Raw genomic sequence first — 26,007 nt, 5'->3', positions numbered from 1 at the left:
AAAGCACTTTACAGCTTCCATTTTGGCTTTAGTTTTCTTTTCCTCTTTGACCCCCAAAGTACACACATTAATCTCTCTGGAAGAAATCATTTAAAAACAACATTAAATGTGAAACCAGTGTTGTGGGAAGCCAATTAACCTTTTATGTTATCCTCCTCCGTCTTCTCCCTCAGGCTCAGGACTTGAATGTGATTGAGGAAGTGATCCGCATGATGCTGGAGATCATCAACTCTTGCCTCTGCAACTCACTGCACCACAACTCTAACCTGGTGTACGCGCTACTCTATAAGCGAGAGCTCTTTGAGCAGTTTCGGACACACCCATCTTTCCAGGACATCATGCAAAATCTGGACACGGTCAGTATAATGCATGAAACCACCTCAAGGTTACATCATTTCTTCAAATAACGGAAACATTTGAAAACATAATAGCATAATACATAGGTGCTAACTGCATCAATGACTCACTACCGTACAATAACATTCAGCAGTTACCAATTCACTTCATTGACCGACAGTGGTGTTCACACATGAAATTATGTTTAACCGTTTGAACTCAAATGTTGATGAAAACAGCCAACATGTACTGGCGACATAGACACTGTCATTCCTTGCTTGATCTCGGTTAGTAGCCATATATTTTTTTAACATAGCATTCCAATCTGCCATACAACTATAAAATGAAGGTAATAACTGTCGTACAAACAAAATGCTGTAAAACTACTCACCCTTAGAAGACGATTGGCAGACATGTAATGGAGATGTAGTAGGAGTGCTCTGGTAATTTTCATTCGCTTGTTTACGTGAATATTAATGAAGTAATCATAATGCCAGAGTGTGCTGAGCAACTAGGCAATTTAACCGCTATATAATCAAATTAAATAAATAAAAAAGAAAGTAAAAGTTGTCCCTTTTGAAGAGACCAAAGTTAACAGTAAGGAAACCAGAGCTTCTCTGGCCATTTTCATGTTAGTCATTAGGCATTAGGCTTTTAGCTAACCCTTTTCTCATTAACCCTTGTGCAATATTTGGACAATTTTGTCATTATCAAATCTTCTATTTTAGCCAAGGGATAGCACACCTGGTTAGTGTGCTAACTAAGTATATATGTATAGACTTACTATAATAAGTATATAGTAATATATAGTAGGGGTGTGTCAAGAAAATCGATTCACATAAGAATCGGGATTCTCATTTACCATGATCTAAAATTGATTTGAAATGTCCCCAAATAGATATTAAACATAAACAAATATCAATCCGTTCGTTTCCTGTCAGCTTATGTACTTTGTCAAAGGTGCGCTGTGCCGTGACGTCACCGCACGGCCCGTTCTGGAAAGCCAAGTCTGTGCTGCAGGAGAAAAAAAAAAACAAAAACACAAGCCTGCAGCAGGACGCACAAATACAAACAATTCAACTGTCCTATTCTCATTTAAATCAGTCTTGTCACATTTTGCAAACTCATGGGATGCACGAAAGCCACACTGTCACAAATATATGTACAACGTTTCACTGCGCTTCCAACGAGTGGAGTTTGACCTTCACGGATCTGCTGATTGTGATAGCATTAAAAGTGGCCTTTACCTATTGTGGGTCCCAATCACATTGAAGCCGTGATAAATATTTCCTTCCTACTAAATAGATGAACAACGACAAGAATTGTGTTCAGTCTTCTTCTTCTTCTCTCCTCACACCCGACTACTATGCTCATGCACTTTTCTCTCTCGCGTGCTCGCAAATTGAATGCGCTAACCAGGAACCAATATTCATACAGAACAGAAAGCAAATGGTCAGTAATCAAGAATCACATAAAACAAGGTCACATACAATGGGTGCAAAGGCCAAATGAATTCACAAACACATATTCCTCACTGATAATGCTCCCGATATGCTCAGAAATGATCAAACTGGCACACGGTACGTGCTTTGCCCATACTTTCAATTTAGCTACTCACTTGAAAAAGTTTCTTTTCATATCTTGCGGGTCATAAATGTACTGAGAAATATTTTTTATTTGGGCAACAGTTTTCACCTAATATTTTGGTATTGCAATTTCCTGTGAAATGACAATGTATCTTGTTCTACCTTATAAAAATGTTTGTTTCATCTGGTTTATACTATAATAGTCATACAATTTTTAGCTCCCTCCACTTTACGGTAATCCTCCTGTTATGCTGTGTGTCATATTATTCTCTAGCTTTTCTAGGGCTACCATATTTTTTTTCTTTTTGTTCATGCTTGTTTCATACATTTTATCTTTGTCATTATTTAGTTGAACTACAATTCAAAAGTAATGCATAATTTCCTATCAATTAATTTACAGCCATTTTAAAAATGTATTACTGTTGTTACTTCACGTTGTTTTGCTGACCATTTATTTTGATTTTTTGATTTTTATTTATTTTATTTTTTTATACAGAAAGATACATTTTGTGAGTATACTGATGTAAAAAAAATGTTTCTATTTGGAGGGTTTGGGGGTTGTGATTTTTACATGTCGTTTTGACTCAAAATATAACAGCAAAGTTGGACCAATGTCAAATATTTATGTATTCATTCACTGCCAGTAGAGTTCAAATGGATCTTTCACTTCTAGATCTGTCAATGCATCTCAACAAAAATTGATTTTTGCCCTCCACAGCTGTCAATGGCACTGAATGAGTTCAAATTGATTTTTCTCTCATGTGGTTGTCACTGGCAGTGAATGAGCTTTAACTTAATCACTGCCAGACCAGTAAAAATGGATCTTTGACATCTATACTCGTCAATGACAGTGAATGAGTTAATAATATTTACAGGACTGTATATTGACAGGAGAGGGGGGCAAGAAAAAGCTGTCTGTTATGGCTTTGTCAGTCAAGTAGAAAAAGGAAAAGAAAGCCAAACAGTCTTTGTGTGTGCGTGCGTGTGCGTAAGTGCATGCGTGTGAGTGTGTGCGCACTTTATACGTATGTGTTTATGCAATTGGGGGTTTGCTGCATAGTACATCGCCATAGGCACCACTGTTATCCATAAGTATGAGGAAGCATGCTTGCTGGAATCCCTCTGTTAAATCAGCTTCCCTGAGGCGATTCTCCAAAGTCTTCTTCCTCTTTGCTTGCAAATCCGTGTGCATATGAGATGCTGGACTGAGGGAACTGCTCCTCCAAATTAACCCCATATGGGAGGCCTTGATGAGGAGATTAGTATTTTGCTGTAGATGCACAGAATGCTCTTGTGGGCTCTGCTTGTGAAAAAAGAAACACTGCATGTGGATGTGTTTAGCACTGTTGGGTTGCCAAATATGTATGTGTGTGTGTGTATATGTGTGTACATTTTTTTTTTTCTGAGGGGAGGGGGGGGCGACAACATTAGAAAGACTCAGTAAAACTGCGATTTTTAATTATCAAATTTCATACATATCTCCAGGGTAGAACATTGCGAAGCACTGTGAACATCAAGCGTGGTGTGTGCTTGATCTCATTTGGGCTGAATCCATCAGGCATCGTATAATAGATGGGATAATTCATTCCAAGTAGGTCAGTTGGGGAGTCTGAAATAAAAAAAATACTCAATGTATACAGTACTTTAGATAATGATGTGCAAAATGACAACTTTTTGTTGTTTTTGAGCTTGTGTTAAATTAACTTGGGCTGGGAATATTCCTTGTGCTGGGCAATACATTGAATTAATTTGATTTTGTCATTTGTAAAAATGATCTAAATCGACCTTTTGCAAAGGTGGTAGAATGTGGCATATGTTCATAATAGGTACTAACAACTTATTTGTGGTATTTAAAGTGATAGTCCACTTATTTAGCCATTTTCAGCAAAAACGAGTTAATATTTTGTCTATAATTAATTCTATTAGCACCAGCCGTTTTTAGTCACTTCTTTAACCTAACACTTGATAATATATAAATAAGTACCGGGGATTGAATGTCTATATTCTTAGGAACATAAAATTATGTCTTTGGGCTAGAATGAGTTAATTTGACGCTTATATTATCCTTCACATAAAATCGATACTTTTGAAAACAACTGAAAATGACACCACATTGGGGGAAGGTTCAGGTAACAACCAATTAATCACGGTTCAACTGATGAACGTCACATGACCAACAGCTGAGCCGTGATTGTTTCCTGAATCTTGAACACAGGTGATATCATTTTAAGTTGACAAATGTAGAAAAAATTTTAAGTAGAAAAATGTGTTTTTGTATGTGAATATAATAACTAAAGTTAAATTAATTATAGACAAAAATATCAACTTTTTACTGCAATAAATAATTAAATATATGGCCTGTCCCTTTAAGCAAGTTATGCACAAGCAATGAATGTTAAGTTCAGGTTAAAAGTGGGTCGTCCCCAAGGCCTCCTCCCAGTGGAACAGACCCGGGACACCTCACCAGGGAGACATCCGGAAGGCATCCTAACAAGATGCCCGAACCACCTCAACTGGCTCCTCTCAAAGCGGAGGAGCAGCGCCTCAAGTCCCTCCCCGATGTCCAAGCTTTTCACCTTATGTCTACGGGAGAGCCCGGACACTCTGCAGAAGAAACTCATTTCGGACGCTTGTATCCGGGATCTCGTTGTTTCGGTCACAACCCACAGCTCATGACCGTAGGTGGAGGCAGGAACGTAGATCGATCGGTACGTAAACAGAGAGCTTCGCCTTTTGGCTCAGCTCTTTCTTTACCACGAGAGCACAGTAGACGCTGCGCCGATCCGATGCGGCACTTGTTGATCTCCCGTTCCACCCTAGCCCCGCTTGTGAACAAAACCCTTAGATAATTGAACCCCAACACTCGGAGCAGAACCTTATCCCTGACCCGGAGAGGGCATTCCACCCTTCTCCGACTGAGGACCATGGTCTCAGATTTGGAGGTGCTGATTTTCATCCCAGCCGCTTCACACTCAGCTGTGAACTACTCCAGTGACAGTTGGAGGTCATAACATGAAGAAGCCAACAGCACCACATCAGCCGCAAATAGCAGAGATGCAATGCTGAGCATTGAAGTATCACGGTTTTTTTCCATGCTAAGAAGCTATTGCACCAAAGTTTATTGTCCCATCGTGCATCCGCATCAGTGATTATTGCTGCCTTGTTAGAAAAGCTCAGTCAGCTGACATCCAAACAAGCCCGATATATATAGGGAAAAGACCGCTTTGTTGTGTGGTTCTATAAGTATCATTAAAGCTTCATATTGCACAGGGTGTCGTCATATAGGAGCGCTCCTGCTGTGGGCCTGATGTGGCGACGCAAGGATTAGAGCAAGTAAGGGCTGGCAATTGATATTAAGCTTCAATGAGATAAGCATGAAATGAGCGCCTGTGTGTCTCAAAGAAAAAGCAAGGAGCTTTTTGAGGCTGTGAAAGGCACCAGCCGCAGTCATTATCCAGCTTTAGCCAATGCAAGGCAAGCACAGCATGGTAGTTACACGTCAGCTCACACCACACGGGAGCCAACACATTTCAGTGGTGATTATATAATGAAATCTGTGTTGTTTTTGTTGGTTGTTTGCATGTTAACGCTGGAGCAAATGTGTCTCCAAATGCGAGCTTTGGTAACGTATCATTTTAGTTTTCAGGAACCATTAAAGCACTAATCCCTACAAGTTACCTGAAGTCAGTTTCATACTACCTCAGAAGGCAAAATGCATCTCAGTAAGGCTTAAACCAGCGATTATTTTTAGAATTTATTAATTTTTCAAATTATATTGTCAATCGATTAATTGGATAAAAAGAATTTTGAATTTCCATCCTTTAATTAAATCGTTCAATCCCATCTCATTCAGTCTCAAAGACATATTTTTCATTTAAGACATTTATTTTTACTTTCCAATTTTTAAAAATGTCTGACTAAATGTGTTAAGTACTAAAATAATCAGTTTGTTTGGTACCCAAAGTAATCAATCACTTTAATACCTATCTTAAGTCATTGATTACTTTCGTATATATTTCCCCTAAGTAATCAATTACTTCAGTGCTTCATTTGAAAAAAACATTTCAAACGTCGCAGTTTCAATTCAACACCAAAACACTAAGTCTGCCTCACAGGATTTGAACAATTTCAAATTGAAGTGACTCTCTAAACGATTAATCCATTGTCAAAAATGGTTATCAATTAATTCCGTAACTGATTGTCGATTCATCATTGCAAGTCAACATCCCAGAGATTAATTACTCTCAAGGTTTCCTGGGGTACTTTTCATGCCTTTTTTTAAATGTATTTATTTATATATTTTTACCCTGAAGGATTCAATTCAAATATTTCCTTGATTTTGGATTTTGCTAAGGTAAAAGAAGGTCTGAAAGTGGCTGGTCCAGAATGAGTCATTTTCCTCCACTATTTCCTGTGTTTAGGTGATTGCCTTCTTCAGCCAGCGTCTGGAACAGGCCGGAAGTGACCTGTCGGTGGAGAGGGTCCAGGAGGTGATCATAAAAGGAGCCCAGGCCCTTCCTACAGACAGGTTGAAGGTAAGACCGGCGCCCGAAGCAGTTTATAATGACGATTCATGCATAGGGACCACTGGGATGACTCCACGCCATAAAGTTGTGTGCACAGGTGGGAAAGGAATTACAGCAGGGGGGAACTGGGAGAAAGATGGAAAGAGCCATTGGGAGATGTGACAAAAGCCCAAACCCCATTCTCATTAGCCATAACGCCCATCTTCCTTCCATCCCTGCTGGCCTGCTCCATGCGAACATATAATGACATTTCAAGGAGATGGGAAGGGGGCCGGGGGCACTTTGTCACGGGCACATACAATCAGAGGGGGGTTGAGGGGCTGATATAAATCTGCCACAAAACCTCGTTACCCAACACTCCCACCACTCCTGCCGGGTTTGCGAACCCCGGCCCCTCCCGGCGCTCCTCCATTAATCAGCGAGGAAATATGTATCCAGTCTTTCTCCTGCTCAGCTCCACACCGCCGCTGAAGCTCTTAATTGCATGTTTCATCATGTGTTCCATGTTTTATACCGGCCGCCAGGCATTTGTCTTGCTAGCGTTTGGAAGAGGGATGGCATGTGGCCTTTGCCATCGCCACCTACATGCAAGGTGATGTAGCCATCGATGAGCCATGTGGACACCGCCGCTGTGTCCTTCAAGCATGTTAACCCAGCTGTGTATTTCAGCCATGTTTTCTTCAGCATATCCACTTACAATCAGGCTAATGTTGAGCATTTTACTTCCTTTGTGAACCAATTCACCAAACACCTGATGGTCATACAGTAGGTCTTTGAAAGATTATCCACACCAATCATCGTTTGGTGAGTGTGGTGAGTGACACTCCCTACCCAAATGGCCGGGGCCAACCATCCATTTTAAACCTGTTCGTTATTTTGTAACGTTATTTTGTAACGACATTGTAAAGCTATGTGAGTGTGGTCAACGTTTAGTTTAGTCGCACGCCATTTGTTGTGACGGGATATGGAACGATTAGCTAAATGGGAAGCCGGACACCAGTGGAGTAGCAGTTAAATTGTTGTATATTGTGTCTCACAAATATACTCAAATGCGCTAACGTAGGATTTTAAATTTTATAAAGCGTTAAAAAATGGCTGTTAATTTCATTTATTTCCTGTGGCACCTGATCTCAGCTAACATTCTAACCAGACTTTGAGACTTGCACAAAGATAGACGTTTGCATACTTTTGCTTTAAACGTTGCCTGACGGCTCATTGGAAAAATCAAGTTGGCACACTTTGCAAAGACAAGTTGAAATAGTATTAACTGTACATCTTTCGAGATGGGCCTCGCAAATGCTGCTGGACTACAGTGCTGATGGGCAGAACTCAACCTATGAGAAATCGTGACAACTGTTTCTTTGAGAAGACCGTAAGAAAAACACCCATGCCACAGTGAGTCAGATATGGTCATTTTGTTCACCTGTTGTATTTTACAGGAAATGAAAAAGAATAGTCTTGCTGGCAGTCGGTCAGGATTTTTTTTTAAATTACAAAATTTTACTTAGTAAAAAATAGCATGTTGTTAAAGGCAATTAATCTGATTATTCTGTAAAAATTTGTACTTAAAAAAACACTGATTGACAGCACAGGATTTCTGCCTGATGGCCACCATACACATATATATATATATATATATATATATATATATATATATATATATAGATATATAGATAGATAGATATAGATAGATAGATAGATAGATAGATAGATAGATAGATAGATAGATAGATAGATAGATAGATAGATAGATAGATAGATGTGCTTCTTATCCTTTGTTTTTACATCCGCACATAGGCTTCGCTCAAACAATGACGTGCCGCCCTCATCTGAGTGCTTTTGTACCTCCAGAGGGCGCCGTGAAGTGAAGAGACAATTTGGCCAATGTCTCCTCAGGGAGACATGGGCCACTATTTGATGGTGCCATCGCTCAAACAAACAGCTGTCTCTCTCCACACCTCACGCATGCCATCGTCTGATGAGCTCATTCGGCTACTCAGCCCCCAGCGTGAAAATCCATAGGCTGGATTAATGTTGTGTGGAATCATCAATGAATTGGTAATTACTGCTAAAAGCTCTTGGCAGTGAACGCGCAGAGATTGCTGACGAGGTAGCGGTGAAGGATAATCGTTAAATTAGGTCAAATATCATTGACTTTGAGGCTTGCTCGCTTGTTTCTGTGAACGTATTCAGGCCTCTTTGCCAGGTTTTGGCATTTGTTAAAGGTGCAAGTAGTAACAAGTTGTGTTCCACCTAACCTGACACCCTCAATGTCATAACCTTTTATTTCCTTTGCTAAATACCGCAAAACCACATTTGATGCATGTTTCTTTTGGCAGGCGAACACCGCACTATACAGAACACACCACCACAGTCCATAACCTTTAAGTTAGATTAATGAAACGCCACATTCCACACCTTCATGCATTTTCTGGCCCACTTATCCTGTTCAGGCTTGCCATAAGCTGGTGCCTATGCATTCAAGCATTCGGTGTGGTGCGAAAAGCTCTTCCAGCTACCATTGGGCAAAATGCATCATAGACTAAAAATCCAATGTTTGCCAATGTCTTGAGGATCGTATTTGTGAATCTTTTTTGGCTCAGTTGACAAAGGTGTTGGCCCATTTAATTAGGGAAAATATGTATTTCCTAATTGATGATACCTTCATGTTTACCTAATCTTTTTAGTCAGTTCACTTAGGCCGCAAACTCTTACATACCATAACCTTTTGCTAAAAATTAAATTGGATTGATCCATATCACACATTCAATCCCAAAGGCATATTTTTGACAGTATTTTAGTCACATTTTTTTCATTCAATCGTTGGTACTTTTTTTTTTTTTGTAACCACTTTTTTAACAAGTAGTTAAAAGGTCAAAAATGCCAGGTGCTAAATCAATTACGAACTATAGTGCTCAATTGTTTCATATAGTTAAGTACTAAAGTAATTTATTATTTGGGCTAACTACTAAAGTAATGAATGCTTTCGTTAATGAGTGGTAATGTGGTTACTATTGGTACTAAAGTCCTAAAATTATCATTTACTTTAGCTTTAGTAATTACTTTACATTTGAAAGTACTAAAATTTATCAGTTATTTTATGTACTCAAATAATTTTGAAAATGTAGTGAATGACTTTAAAACTTCATTACCTCTTGTAAGTATCTAAAGGAATTTTCGTTATTTAAATGCTAAAGTGATCATTTTTTCCGTGCCTAATTCATTTACTACCAGCCATTTATCCCTTCTCAAATAGCATTGGGACATCGGGAAATGTCACCCTGGATTGGTCACCAGTAAGTCACAGGGTAGGTTACATTGATTTACTAACAACAGACAACTCCGGGTCTTGTTCACTTGTTTTGAATTTATTGAGCTCTCCTCGCCAGGTTTTTACTTTTGGATAATTGACCATTAATCATCAACATACAGTATAATTAGCATTAGTTTAGTAAGAACAGAAAAATCCAAACAAATGAATTGCCCATGAAAAAGACTTCTTAGCTATAAAGTCAATGGCTTTTTGCATAGTAAATTATTTCGCTCAAGAGCAAACTATGTTCCAAGCACACAAGTTAAAATATCATGCAATGGTTGTCAAATGGAATACGTGAAATAAAAACAAATTAAACTCACGAAAATACACTGTAAATTCATGAAAAAATAATTATTCAATTCCATATCCATAAAAAACAGTCTACCCCATATCAGAATTTGTTTTTATTTTTCAAACTGTCATCTGCAAAATAGCATCTCCTGTAAATCACCTGGCATCTTTATTCAAAATGAAAGTGATTATTTCTTGTTTAAAGCATGTTTACGATAAAACATTAAGATAATGCTGTATTGATAAGAATTGTATATGAACAGTACTGTTTTATTTATTTATTCTTAGTAAGATTATTTATTTATTTTTTTTTTTTAGTAAGAGTGTTCTTGGACACAAAAAAAATCAGTGGGGTTACGTCACTGAAAAAAGGCTGTGAACCAATTGCCCTAATGCCTCTTTCACAGCTTGTTTTGGTGAAACGGTATTATGCAACATCTAAAAGCATTCAGTATGGTGTGAAAAGCTCTTCCAGTGTATTTCTACCTCAGATAACATCAGTCTGGACCTAATTATTTAATCTCAAGTAGACATCTGTAAGATAAGTAAACAAATGGAAGATTTCGAGTCTTCTTGGCAATGTCTGACACGCCACACTTTTTTTTTTTTTTTTTTTTACATCTTTCTGCTCATTGAAAGATTAAGAAGTACCTTTTGCCAGTTTGCCACATATACATTTTCTATAGCCCCTTATCCTCTCTAGAGTCGCTAGCTTGCTGGTACCTATCCCAGTCATCTTGGGATGTAGGTGAGGGACAACTTGGACTGGTTGCCACACACAGAGACAATCACATCTCAGGGTATTTTTTCCCATGCCTTTATTTCCAAGTAGATTTTTTTATTTCAAGTTTTTGCTGAAGGAGCATCTAAAAATAACTTCTTAATTCTTAAGAAATAATTAATGAACTACTAAAGGAATTCAAGTATTAGAGGTAATTAATTAATACTCTGATTACTCCTGGTACTAAAGTAATTGATCAGTTTTAAGGCTTAAATTGAGGCATAAAGTATTTGATTACTTTAGGTACTCGGGTAATTAGTACCTAATTACCTAATAAAGTACATAGTATAAGTAATTACTTCCTTTAATATATAAACTAATTGTTTTAGTACATAATTACCTAGAGTAATTGATGGTTTAGGTACTTAATGAATTTAAGACCGGCCATTTTTAGACCTTCCTTTAGCCAAACTCTTCAAAAAACACCTTGCAAAAATGTACAGTACATAGGTACCTGGGATTGAATGTCTAGACTCTTTAACATGATAAACATGTTTTGGGTTTGAATGAGTTAAAAGCATTGTAATATCAACATTGGCTTGTTATCGCTAACTCCCAAAATAAACTCCTGTTCCTGGTCAGAGGTAAAATGCTCACAAGCAAAGTTTGTCCCAAATAAAAGAAAAAGTTAAAAGGCGACAACCTCGGGGATGACCCTCCCTTCGTCTTGTTGTTTGTGAGTGTGTGTTGTTTCAGTGACTCTTATGGGCATTGGCTGTGGAATGTGTTGTTTAGGCCCACCGAAATCTGCCTTATTGAGCAGCGATAACCGACAGACTTTCTGGCTCCTGTGGATGGGGCAAAGCAAGGAGGAGGGGGGATTAGTTAGCTTTGCATGTTTGACTCTTAGGCCTCTGTAGTAGTCACCAGTGACTTTCTCACCTATAATACAATGGGCCACATATGAATTCTCCATCCCGAAACGCGTTATCCTAATCGGCTCAGACGTGATTAGCCAATCAGGAGTTATTGACCATCATTCTAACATAGTCCACTAAACTTTGGGTATACATTTTTTTTCAGTTGGTTTTCAGTTTGTCATCAATCAGTCTTACTTAACCATCTCACTATTTCCTTTTGGGAAAATGTCATGTTCCCGCCATAGACATCATGCACTTCTGTTTTGCTGAATTTAAAGGAACTGATGGGAGCCGCTTCTAATGACAGAATCAAGTCTGCTGCTGTTTTCACCCCCCCCCCCCCCCCCCCCCAATATTATATAAAAAAAAAGAACACCATTCATGCGCACGGCTGGACTGCACTTTGCGCTAGACTTGCACTGGGCACGCAAATTGGGCCCTTGATTTAACAGACTAACGGGTTTCTAGTGAGAACATCAGGCATGCAGTAACTCTGCCTTAATTTGAGTCTTAATTACTCAAGTTGCATGACTTCAGCTTGTTATACAATCCGTTGGCAGACACAAAAGCCTGCCAAAGAAGTCAGAGTGACTTTGTGGCATTTTGAAATGATCTCACATAAACACACAAAGGATCAAAAGGTGAATACAAATCCAGCCCTCCAGCTTTTTCTCAGGTCGGAATGCCGATGATTAACTCATTCAATTCCATAGCCATATTATTTATTTATTTTACAATTTTTTTCAAGTGTTTGGCCAACATGGTCAAAAAATGGCTGGTACTAAACGAATCAAGTAATAAAGTAATCAATTATTTAAGTAATAAAGTACTAAAGTAATTGACTAACTTTGGCACTAAAGTAAATTATTATTTTAGTACTTAATTACCTAAAGTAATTGATTACCTTACTTTATTGAGTAACCTATTACTTGAGAAAGTGCTAATACTTTAGTGCTTTATCGATTACTGGCTTCATTTAGTACCAGCCAAATATAGACCCTTCTTTAGCCAAAAACTTGAAAACTATAAATAAATATGAATGTCTATAATCAATTACTTCAGTGCTTTATCACCTAAAATAATTGATTACTTTAGTTATTAATTCACTCAGCAACAGCTGTTCTAGAACCTTTTTTACCCAAATGCTTGATTTTTTTGTTTTAATAAGTACAAATATGTCTTTTAGGTTGAACGACAATATTTTTCTGCATCCAGCTAATGTTTAACTTACTGAGTATGTAATGTGACATGATTTGTGCACCATTTTTTTTTTAAGGAGATCTAGTCACTTACACTTCCTGAAGAATTATCCAAAAAAAATAAATGAATAAAAATAAAAATCAACCCCAAACATGTAGCTATTGCAACCGGTTGCACTCTCACAATAGTAACATAATGTTGGCATTCTGGTTCATGAAGTAAAACAGCATACCATTGTTTTACAAATAAAACATGTGGGTCACATGGCTAAATCCAAAGCTTACATTCGTCTGAGTTTGTTTTGTTTTTTGGAAGCATGAACAAAAAATAAGTGAGCAACTAAAGGTTTGGACTGAAAACTTCCTTTTTTAAATTTGAAAACTAATTTTTCATGTTAAGAATTGTACAAAATATTCTCACTTGTGTGGCTTTGGCATGTTACCATGGTAGGCTAAATGAGAAGAGAACTTTATTTTTTTTAAGCCAATAGTTTATTGGCACTACACAGAATGCAGTGTTTGAAGTAACCAGAAAACAAAAGGGGCATTAAGCAAAATGAAGGTTTCCCTTTCATCCGTTTTCACAGTAAGACATACCTAAAAAGCACATGGTAAAACATCAGTGTCATCCTTACTAGCTAATAAATCTCTTTGTCCTTCCTGTGCGATTTGAACATGGAATCCAGCTCCTTGTGCCGTGAGCCTTGTAAGATTAATACTAGATGGTCTTGTTTTTGACGGATCACCGTGCTAAGTTTGTGTGTATGTTTGTGAGTGGTTTGTTTTTGACCGATTACCATACTCTGTGTGTGACTGCGTGTGTGTGTTTGAGGGTGGTTTGTGCTTGCTCCACAGTTTGCATTCTTCCCGGTCTCGCCTAGCTCTTGACAGCACAGGGGAAGGGAAGGAAAAGGAAGTGAAGGGAAAGGAACACGCCGTCCCCGAGTCGAGACTTGAGGCCGGCCAGTCTGTGTCCATAGGCGAGGGTACGACCCGCCTGGACCTACTAACTGATAGGACCTCGGGCCAAGGGAGTCCAGACAACTGTCGTGTCGTGACTGCTAGGAGGGGTGGGATATGTTCAGAGGGGAGGGCGCTGTGCAGACTGTCGAGGCACCAAGATAATATTCCAAGAAGGCGCTCAGACCCAAAGGAAACATTCTTGGGTTGAGATACTTTATGCAGCCATATCAGATTTTTTTTGTGTGTTTGCTCCTATCATGGCAGACAGAGGGAAAGTGTCACCCTTTCTGCAAAGTGTTTTATTTGAGTAGCTAGTAGTGAAAGTAACTCATAGTTAGTACAATGTCACCATGTTTTTCCCACATTTACAATCGTATCAAGTTACCGCGATCAGTCAGTATACTGGAGGAGAAACATCTACAAGTCTACAAGTATGACAGCTGATACTAGTTCTGTCACTACTAAATCTTTAAAAAAAAAAATAATTGTCCTATTGGTTATTCCATCTAGTAATCGGGTACACACCCTTCTCATCCCTGATATATACAGTATGTATTTACAGATTGGTGCCTGTGACAGGTTATATTTTCGGATAAGACAGCCCCAGTGCCTTTATGCCGTTCCTTTATTTTGGGAAAGTATATTTAGCATTTTCACTCACCTTTTTAAGGCCAACAGAATATTTTGTGCTATGTCAATGTAAACCTGGGTGGTATCATATGAAGGAGTGATTTCCATTCCTTATTTACATGTAATATATGTGTTGTATGTGTGAAAACACTGCCATCCAATGGTCACAGTTATCACGACAGTGCTCAATTGTGTGTCAGCTACCCTCCATATTTCCATATTCGACAATAATTTTATGATTTATTTTGTTTTTATTTCTATTTTAAAAGAAGAGAATTCTCGTCCATGCCACTAAAGGAGTTAATGAAAAGCCTGCTAACTTACAGCCTTTCTGGCACCAGGTGGTGCACCAAGACAAACAATGCCACCGTATGTTAAGAAGCCTTTGCATTTGTAGGTCCCACCCAATTGTGACAGTGATTGCGTCTGCAAGAGAGGTCCGTGTAGAAAACGCCTGGTGCAAACATGGTGACTGCAGAGCTTCGATGCTACTCATTTTTAAAGACGACTTACCCAACTTGGTTGACTTTTTCCCCCGGCACTAGCTGTTACCAATTATCAGTTATTCTTTTTACTAGCATGAAAATAAAAAGAGTTGATTTTTAAGTCTGCTAAGATATTGGTTTCATTGGGTACAGACACAGTATCCAATATGAACTCACAGTATTATGTTATCATTATTCTGCCAGTAAAAGTTTGGTAATTCAGTGATTCATTCCGCAGTGCCGGTTTTGGTTTTCAAAAGTGACCCATGAGAAGACTTGCATTCAGTGCCTGCTTAGGGCCTGCGAGCTGGGCTTCTTATCCATTTAAACTTTGAGAATGGGTAATAATCGTTTCGGCCCAATTTTTGTTGCTATTTTTCTCTGAAGTCATGACGCTCTCATTTAAATAAGGCATTAGTTTTGGTGGTCTAAAGCGCATCATCTCTGCTCCAATTTTGCTGTCATGACAGCTTTTTAGATTAACCACTGGCCCACCATCCGACGGGACGCCACGCATGCACATGATAGCTTTTTATCATTTTGGGAAATGGGCTTGCCCAGACATCGGAAGCGCTGATTTGTTCCATCTGTTACTGTAAACCGCGAGTGGCGTCTCAATGATGAGACGCTCCTCATTTTCACTGTTGAATTACTCTGGGATTGAAAGCAGATCAAATTTGTGGGGATGTTTTAAACGGAACACACGTTGTACTTTGTCTACCGAAATGTTCTTCTGGAAACAATCCCAGATGACATGACGATTCTTTGAATGATTAGACCAGCATTTAGCTTTGGTGGCTTCTAGTGGTGCAATCGATTGACAACTAATCAATTATCAAATTAATTGATAATTATTTGGGGAAAGATCAATCATTATGAGACCTTATATGGTTTAAATATGTCCAAAACTTTGGTTGCAGTTTCTCAGCCGCAAATCTCTGATTTTTCTATTCCTCTGAGAAAACACTTATCTGTATGTTGAAGAAAAAAAAAATAATTGCGAGCATCTAATTTTACTTTGGAAAACAATGATCGACATTGTTATTATTTTCTGCATTTTACGGACATTGGACAACCGTGATTGATATTTATGCGTCTTTCTGCATTGTCCATTTGAAATAATGACGTTTTTGATGAAGATATGGAAAAAGGTATATATATTCTTTTTAATATAATTGCCCCACAAAATATTCAATAGATTGTTGCGTTTCAGTAATTTTGTTGCTGCCTTAATAACTACTGTATATGTGAAAAACTGAGAAACTGTAACAGTTAGACTTTATTTGTTAGCAAACTTAAACAAATATAAATATCACAAATGTCTCTTTTTTTGTAATAGTAATATTTCACTGAATATTTTATGAGAAAGAGGAACCTTTTTTTCTGAAAGTTAACAATATGTGGTGTGATATTTACATGCCAATTTTGGGGATTTAAAAACGGCTTTGGAATTATTTAATGAGGCGTGATAAAGCTGAGGAAGAACCAAATTGTGTTTTTGTGTATGTATCCATGATTTTTTTTCCACCTTTCTTTAAATTGTGCTCGGTCAGTTCTGTAATTTTCTCCGCTTAAACACAAGGTGCATGTTTGAAGATACCAAATATGTATCCCACCATCTATTTTTTGGAGATAAAAGCACAGTTACAGTTTGGCTTCATCCATCTATTGAGGCGAGATGGTTATCTGTCATCAGAATTGGAAGAGGCTGTTATGGAGCCCATATCGATCGGTCCTATAGACAAACTATGCGATGGTGTGACCTAAACTCTTCATCTCAAAGCCTGGTTAAAATGTCAGCCATACCCTAAATGCAACGTGTCTTGGTTCCATCCATGATATATTTAATACAGGATGGCCTGTGCCAAGTATGCCGGCAGAAAAACACAAGGGCCACCTCGCGGGCCAATCGCAGCAAACAGCAGGTAGATAGAAGTAGAGCATCAATAATAAACGAGCGCCTCATTATTCTCTGCTGTCTGCACATGCATACAGTATAAAGGCGCATGCAGTCAGTAATCAGCTGCGGTGAAAGACACGCTCTATTGAGGTCTGTCTGTCTCCATTCATCGCTACACTATCGCTAACATAATGACCCAGACACCAGGGCTACCAGGGTCACAGGCCATATGCCAAACCTTACACACAAATACACTCACACATACATGCACACAGGCGCACATTGTGTTGTGTTGACAATGCAGGTTCGCTGTTATCCGACCGGTGTTTGTGCAGAGACAACTGTCTCGTAGACACCAACTCATCAAATGTTCAACAGCGGCTATCTTTACTTGTTCGCGCAGAAATACAATATTCCGGTGACATTTTCTTTCTTTTATTTTTAGTTGCGTTTTTCCAATAGAGATCTCAACCATAATAACCATGACATTATAGATGACCTCACCAATTACAGTACGCTCATAAGGTCACAGAGATAATTGAAGCGTTAACGAGGATTGCACTCAGTCGACTGTACAACTCCGCCGGAGGCTGTCAAACAATCCTAATTTGGATCAGCACCAAATGGTGCACCTTCCATCAATGCGTCGGAGTATTGTCATTAAAAGATTCATGCATTATTCAATATGAAATGAATGGAAAGTGCTGAAAAAATGGCTTGCAATTAAATGGGAAAAAAGATTGCTTGTGCTATATCATATCAATTCTAGTGTTATGTGATGTGTTTTCACTCAATCAGGCTTATGTCGCAGGGATTAGTTTTGATGTATTGATCTGTTAAGTGTGTGAAGTGTTAACGTGTCCGTTTTGGGATTTCTACAAAACAACCTCCTCAAAGGAACGTTGCGTAAGACTTAGACAGTTTTTCATTACGGACAGCAGGTGCTGCATTTACCATTGTCCATAGCTATAACAAACATGGCTGCCTCCGGATAAGTGCCACCCCCATGTAATATAATTTAATGATAACTAGACCTATGATTATATTTAAAACATACTGTTGGTCATGAAGAACGTATTAATTTGCAAGTTTTTGAAGTTTACAATCATTTCATTTATTCCTTTTCAGTGGAAAAACAGTCTAAATCTTACACACTGTCCCTTAAAGGTCTCAGCTTTAATTTCCCAGCATCTAAAAGGTTCACATTTTAATGGAAAAGTGTGAGAATATGGGATTAGTAGAAAAGGTGCACCACTGAATGATAAATGAACAAGAACCTTTAAACTCACATTTTTCCAAAATAGGTATTTCAATTTGGCAGCGTTCAAATTGATATGTTTAACTGACAATTATTTTACGAATCTTTTAATCAGACAATTGTTTAATCAATAAATCGGGTTTCATTTTTTTCAATGTCCATCCCTATATTACAAACTATTTTTTAACAACTATAACTAGTTTTATGCAGGAATACATGTATATGCTGTGGAAAGGCTGAAATTCTACATTTTGGACAATTTCTAAAGAAACTCTCCAAATGATTAATCTATTATGAAAATAATTGTTGTGGTCATTAATTAGTTGTTGATTCATTGACACACCTCAATCGGTATGTATTTTTTTCTACAATTATCTACTGAAATTTCAGATTACAAGATTCAAGAGATTTTATTGTCATGTGTATAGTTGTACCATACAATAAAATTCTGATTTTGTTCACGTACCCGAGCAGCAGACTACATTCCATAATTGAGCAATACATCAATAGCAATAAACAACAAACAGAGACAATTGTGCTATTAATGTAGTGCAGAATATCATGTAGTGCAAAATATTGTTTATGCGTGCAGTAGGAGGCAGATTAGTTTGTGAGGGATTTGTTGAGAATCCAGACGGCTTGTGGGGAGAAGCTATTTGCCAGTCTGGCAGTCCTGGTCCTCAGGCTCCTTTAGCATCTGCCTGATGGCAGCATTTCAAACAGGTCGTTTTGTGGGTGTGTCCTGTCCTTGATGATGTTGCTTGTTCTCCGCAGAACCCCAAAGTGGTAAATGTTAACGTCAACTATGTTAACCTAGGTTAGAGATGGGCTACAGCTGAATGATTTCCATCCCTCATACATAACTAAATTGGACCCATTTATTGACACCCGAGCCGGTGCTGTTTGTCGTCTGGACTTCTGTGTAAACAGTGCAACAATGCATGTGCGTCAATGAACAAGTGTGGTACACACGAGCCGAGACCAGTGGGAATCTGACTGCTGTTAGTGAGTAATCATGTAACTGGGCACCTCGCCGCCGCAGGCTCAAACAATAAGGTCAAACTGTTGTGCAAAATGACACCGCTCTCTCTGTTTGGTTTCATTTTATTACACTCCCCAATGTGTTCACCTGTTATGAGCACAGGTCAGACACATCCAGCCAAGCTATTTCCTCTTATTTCCCCCATGGATGAGGCACGCGCCACCGCTTTTATTTGACCGGCAGTAGCCGTCATCGCCGCTCGGGTCAAATGGCGATGTGGCCGCATTAGTTAAGAGGCCAGTCGGCAGACCCCAGAGTTGATCCGTGTCCCGCGGGAGGCTGTAAGCAATTTAACCTCAGAGTCAGGTGGAATTACATCTGCCACTACTGTAGTAGCTCATGAAGAATGATCGCTGAGGAGCCTCCGTTTGAAAAGCTACCTGGGACAAGCAGGTGACCATGTCATGCAATGCAAGCTTGGCTGTATGATCAATAATCAAGAAACACACCTCCATTTGTATCATGAAAAATTGTGGTTGGAAGTGGCCTTTTGGGGGTCATATTGTGTATGAGTGTGTAAAATTAATTAGTGTGTTATATTGTAAAATTACTGAGGAGAAAGTATTGGATCATCTGCTGAAATGTCTTTCCTCATTAGATTTTCATCATCCTCATAGGTGGCAGCAAAAATTTGTCAAGAATGTTAGTTGGTTGGTTAGTTAGTTAGTTAGTTAGTTAGTTAGTTAGTTAGTTAGTTAGTTAGTTAGTACCACATTAACATGATCCAATTCAAGGTAAAACGAGCAATATTGAACGTCTTTGCTGGAGAGCAAGATCCGTATTAAGAAACGGTGGATACTTTCCTCATACAAGGCGGTTCACAGTATTCTTCCAATTTATTTACATTTGGTGCAAAAATTTAGATTTTGTCCCACAAGTAGCGAGACTTGACTTTCTGCTAATGGTAGATGACGTTTGCATCGAGGTCATCAGCCATGTTTTTTTTTTTTTTTGACTGTCGACTGGAACGCTGACCTTGAAAAGGGGAGATTTCTTACTTGGCAATTCATTAGACTGCGCCAGCGCAATCCGTGAATGTTAATCACTTTCCTTAACCTGGCTCTCATTGTCTAGAAATTTCCGGAGCTGAAATTCAAGTACGTGGAGGAGGACCAACCTGAGGACTTCTTTATTCCGTACGTGTGGTCGCTGGTCTTCAATTCGGGAGTAGGCCTGCACTGGAGCCCACATGGCATTGAGCTCTTTAGCATGGACTCCAGCTGAGCCTGAGTGTGTTTACCCCAAAACAGACTGACACTTTGTACAAGTGTGTGTGAGCGTCGCTGACGGCGTGTGAGTGTTACAGGGTGTGTGTTGCTTTTTATAGGATGCTGCTTTGGAAGTGCCTCGACCTTGTGTTACAGCGGTGTCACAGCGCAACCTCATTTTGTCGTAAACCAAAACAATCCTTCTGGCTTCTCTGTTAGAAACCTTCGCGGGGCGTGACCTGCTTCCACAGTGCAATGCTGAAGCTCCCCATTGGTTGTTGGGGCGCTACAGATACCAGCGACAGATAATAATCCCAGTTGCTGTTTTTCCTTTACAAAATAAAAAAGTCAAATGGAATATATGCAAAGAGGACTTAACACGCAGAACAACGTATTTACAGAAGCACTGATTTACAATAATATACACCATAAATATTCTGTAAAATGCTCTATTTTGACTCATTCAATCCCAGACATCCAATTGCAGTTACTTATTTTAAATTTTTAAGTTTTATGCAAAAGAAGGGTCAAAAAACGTCTGGTACTAATCAATCAATGAATCAATTACTACCTTAGTTGGTTAATTTGCGCCCTAAAGTACTCAAGTGACCATTGCTATTGTACTATACTATAGTAATCGATTACTTTACTTTTAGGCCTTCCTTTCACCAAACACACACCTATGCGTGTGTTTGTACCTGGAACCTTGTCTGGGATTGAATGAGGTAATGATGAATTACCTTTTCATGTGCACATGCTTTTCTGCTGAAGGAGAATTAGGGCTACACTGAACAAAAAATATGAAAACAAGAAGGATTCTGACTGATGACAAGATTAAAACAATGCTAAGTATCAACTTTTTTTCATTATAGTGTTCCCCACTACGTGTAGGGGATAAGGAGGGACTGGGTCCTGCCGTGAATAGTGCAAATCTTCGAGTAATTGACTCCCTACAAAAATTAAACCCCTATTACTGCCTAATGATAACACAAGATGGCGGTAAAATGGTACCAAAATGAAGTGCTTCAACTCAACATAGTTCATTGGAACCAAGAGAAGCACTGCTTTTGTCTAACTATTAGTTTTCAGCTCACTTGAACTTAGTTCTTTGGTACAGTCACGCCATGGCGACTTTGTGCTACATGAATTGCTTTGGCAAAAAATAGAATTTTAATTTTTCAAGGAGTAATGGAGGAGAGGTTCTCTGTGAAGATATGAACTTGAGAATGGCAAACTGCAAAAATAATGGGATTTACTGCAATTGTAACTTTTAAGTTACACTCCATTAATTACCCTTGTGAGTACTGCTTTGGGTTGTTTATCAAGAAATCCCAGATATGTACAAGAATAGAGTGAAAATATTATATTAGGAGTTGAAATGGATTCTTTATTTTACAAATTTGACTACATCCATGATTGTAATTCATAATTACAAAATACATGTCCTCGTAATGCTGTGACTATTTCTAAAAGTAATGCAACTTTTTTCTCAACGACTAAGCATAAATGCATCAAATTTGGTACTATTTTGTTTAATCTACAGCATCATTTCCATTATAGCATGATAGTTGTATTGAAAAAAAACGACTTTACATAGCTAATGCAGTGGGCCCCCATGTTGCAATTAATCCGTGTTGCGATTAATCAGTTCCGCAGTCGGGCTCGTAAGACGAATTCACCATATGGCAGGCAATCTAAACCTATGTTAAATAGCTAATGCGTTTAGAACTCCATGTAAAAAAATCAAAATTGTGCTACGTATATTTAACATACATGTATACAATCAGAAAACATCAAATAAAAAATATAGAAAAGATTTATTTACCTTTGAGTGCCGTTTGTTATGCCCATATTCCCTAGTAAGGGTAGCGGACTTTGTATTTCTTGATTATTTTCAGCTTCGTTTCCATATAAATCATCTTCTTCTCTCTTTATTATCACTAGCAATCTTGGGACCCATGGCTTACCCATTCAACTTTGAATTAAGCAGTAAAATGCACTGTTTAAAATACTGTTTTGTAACCACTCACGATAGAACAAAGATTTACCTTTCCGCCATTTTGAAACGAGTGAGGCCGACGAATAGCAGACCAGCATCTTCGTGAGCAGACGCCGACCAATAGCAGACCACGTTGTAGTGACGCGTTGCATGGATCCAGTCTGGCGGGCAACAGATAATAAGTGCAATTACCTAAAAACACCTGCAGGTGTATACAAAACAGCACAAATACAGCCAAACACCTAGGGTCATGACAGTTGTTTTGTCGCAAAGCCGGGAAAATACCGTAATGAGTGTACAAAAAAACTCAGTATTCCACATCACAACATGAAAAAAACATAAGCCAGGGACGCTGTAACACGGGGGTTCACTGTATATGAATATGACAATACTAAATATGACAAGGTTGAACTATTGTACGAATAAATCTTTTAGGGAAAAGGTCATTATGAATTTGAAATTGCAACTTTTTTTCATGCTTGCACTTGATGAAATTCAACCTTATTTACATATCCCATATCTTGTTTTTCCAACTTTTGTCTTTATAACTTGGACAGTTTTCTTGACCTTTCAGTGTGCCCCTGATACTTCTTAATACTTATCTGCATGCAGTTGGGCTGTTAAAGATAAATATGTGACACCCCCCCCCCCACCCCCAATTGAATTTTGTTTTCAGTTGCAGTCCAGTAGCAAGTTATCTCCACTTCTTCAGTTAGAAAAGAGTTTAAGGCGAGTGTTTCAAGCTCCTGTTCTATTGTTTGTCTCTTCATATGCATGTTTAGCATTTGTATTCAATTATTTATTTTCAGTTTTTAAATAACTAGGCCCCTCAAGATGTATGGAAGAACTATATATTATTTGCTATACATACTTGATAAACGCATAGAAACAGGTGAATTTTACTTTTCCAGTTGGGCTACAATAAAAGATAATGTACTAAGCTGAGGAGTCTTTGTTTCATATTATTAACCAAGTAAAACACGGTCGGAAATGTTTTACACTAACAGTACGGAAAAGAAAATGTATGAGCTGATTTATGCAAATTTGTATCTTTTCCCCATGGGAAATTAGGAAAATGTATTTCATCGGCTCCTAGCTCATGCTATAGCCTTCATAAAAATAGCAACATTTTGTGTCAAGAAAAAAAGCAAGCCGCAGCTGTTAATAAAATGTCAAGACAATAAAATCCTATTTGGAATACTTTGAATGAATTGCTTGGCGCTCACTGAGCTGAGGTCTAACCAGCCCGCTTTTCCATAATTTAGTTTGGGGGGGTTGGTGAAAAACTCGATTTGCTGTTAAGCAAACAAAGACAACTAAAAGGAATTGACCTTGCCATTCTGATCATTTTGGATGGGATTGTATTACAGGAATTTAAAAAAATCCTTGAGAAAAATTGTAATTTTACAGGAGTTGAGTTATGGAAAAAAAATAGCAATGCTGAAGTAATAAAGTCATTCTTAGATGAAATAGTAACATTTTAAGGAGAATAAAATGCTGGCGGTAAACTATCGCAAGAAAGAGATCACAATAATCTTAAAAAGCGTGATTCCACACGCGTAAAAACATAAAACATAAGCTAACAATTATTAATAATTTAAAACAATAAAACGTTTCAACAGTCATACTCCTTTAAAGCTTGCTGATCTTGACCTTGCTGCCATCTTGCAAGATGGCGGTTTGAATTCTGCCGTTCCTCCAGCTGCTGTAGCTGAGAAAAAGGAGAAAAAATAAACCATCAGCGTAGAAGGTAAAAAGGACACAATGGCTGCCAATTCCCAAGAGAATTTCACGCCATTGTATGGATTTTTTTTTCCCGCACCTCAAGATGCATGGTCAAGGACGATGCTAATGCTTGGCTTTCTCCTGAGTGGGCTGCTCAGGGCTTCATTATGTGGGAAGGGGGAAGCTGGCAGATGCCTGAATGGAGGTGCTTCCAAAGTGACATGGCCCTCCTTGTGCCGCCTCGCCTCCGGGGTCACCTTAACGACGGCTCCCGTTTCACGATTCGGCAGCAAGATGGATGAAGCCGCCGCTCGGTTTGGGATATTTTTTTCCCCCCTCTGTCAAGGTGGATATGAAGAGCTGGAACTACATAGGACAATGTAGGACAGAGAAAAGTTGGCTCAAGCAATTTGTGGTTTCTGTAACCATGGAAACATCATGTTATGTCACATTTGATCTGCTCGCAGGTTTCAGATAGATGAGGTCCACTGAAATGTACAATCAGAAACAATGTGAACGTGTACTGGTTTGTTTTCTGAGTTTGGACTTTCACCAGCTGAGTTGTTAGAGGTAACAACTCATCACAAGCTCTTTTTCAGTGGACGTCGGGTAACAAAATGGCTACCCCCGAGATGGATAAAATGATTGAATTTTGCTGTTTGATTCATATTTCATAAACACCATATTAATCATGTTATTGTTGTTTTTTGGTGGGCTTTTTAGATCTTAGTGCTGCTGTAAAGAAAATGTTGGGTTTGATGTCCTCTTTAACACGTCTTAACACGTGCGTTATTTTTCTTCCACATCACTCTCGCACTACTTCAGCCAAGGGATGGTACACTCCTGGTAGTGTTGTAACTAAGTGGACATGCAATGTTGAATTTTGACATGCTGTCGCCCTGTGGGTGAAATTTCAGCTCTTTAGCACCTTCTTTCAATGTGCATGAAAGCACTTTGGGGGTATCTGACATTTTAACATGGTTTCTATAGTTATCAGTATCGCCCATTTTGTACCATGGCCCATGACAGGAAACATTTTTTTTTCTTTTCAAAATGGGAGCAGATCAATTGGAACATGAAGCAACATTGCTAAGTTATGTTGAAGTAATTTCTTTGAAAAACTGTATGCCTCGATGCATTTTTGGGGGGCAGACGAGCCAAAAATAAAACATTGAGTGTTCCCTCGTTTATCTTGGAGGTTACGTTCCCATTTGTCCTGCAGGAACCGAAGTTCGACAATTGAGATTAGTGTTTTTGTTACCTTTTTTTTTAAGCTTGTTTCTTTCATTAAAAAATGATATTTGATATACGGTATGTGTATATAAGTACTGCATATATAATATGTACTCTTTATTTCAGCTATATTGGTAGAAATAGTGCGTTGCCGTCTTGAAATAGCGTTGCTTCCTGCATGGCCGCTATTCATTCCCAGTGTACACAAAAGAGGAAGGACAACATGGAGTCACTTCCACAGAGCTTTCCCCTGGTGACTGATTACTTCCAGACACGTTGCCCCTACCCCGTTCCGCTTCCTTCTGCTCGGCAGTTTCAAACGGCGCCACTGCGGGAGCATGGGACAATAGGGATGAGCAATTGACTACAACCCCCTCCGTCTAAGCACACAAACACACACCCCCACCATGACTATCAGGAGCCATCCATCCCTCCAGTTTGCCCCGCGGCCATACCGGCACATTAACACAGTGATGCCGAGCACACAACTCCTCCTTGTCTGTCTGCGAGGCAATCACACACATACTGCTAATGCAAATTCAACACAATGACTGTCTGGACTCTTCGCCGCTAAGCGCAATTAGCGACGGGCTAATAACAATAGTAAAGGAGTATTCAAAGAGCACGAGGAAAAGCAAGTTTTGTGGAGGACGATCTCCTACCTGCAAG

General features: G+C 38.7%; 1 protein-coding gene across 2 annotated transcripts in view; it reads left to right on the top strand.

Annotated features, from left to right (window-relative positions):
* Window positions 1-23,321, top strand: part of dym (dymeclin) — a 60,437-nt gene extending 37,116 nt beyond the window's left edge. For both annotated transcript variants that reach the window (XM_088434434.1, XM_088434433.1), the window contains exons 15-17: window positions 174-356; window positions 6,344-6,457; window positions 20,248-23,321. In XM_088434434.1, the coding sequence (XP_088290560.1) occupies window positions 174-356; window positions 6,344-6,457; window positions 20,248-20,397 (447 nt within the window). In that variant the 3' untranslated portion in view covers window positions 20,398-23,321. The remainder of the gene's footprint in view (window positions 1-173; window positions 357-6,343; window positions 6,458-20,247) is intronic.
* Window positions 23,322-26,007: the final 2,686 nt, after the last annotated feature.

This window comes from Hippichthys cyanospilos, chromosome 15 (assembly GCF_059441005.1).
Source record: "Hippichthys cyanospilos isolate Australia breed blue-spotted pipefish chromosome 15, RoL_Hcya_1.0, whole genome shotgun sequence".
NCBI classification, from domain to species: domain Eukaryota; kingdom Metazoa; phylum Chordata; class Actinopteri; order Syngnathiformes; family Syngnathidae; genus Hippichthys; species Hippichthys cyanospilos.
Note: the sequence above shows the minus strand (reverse complement) of the source record. Positions and strands in the feature narration are given on the sequence as shown.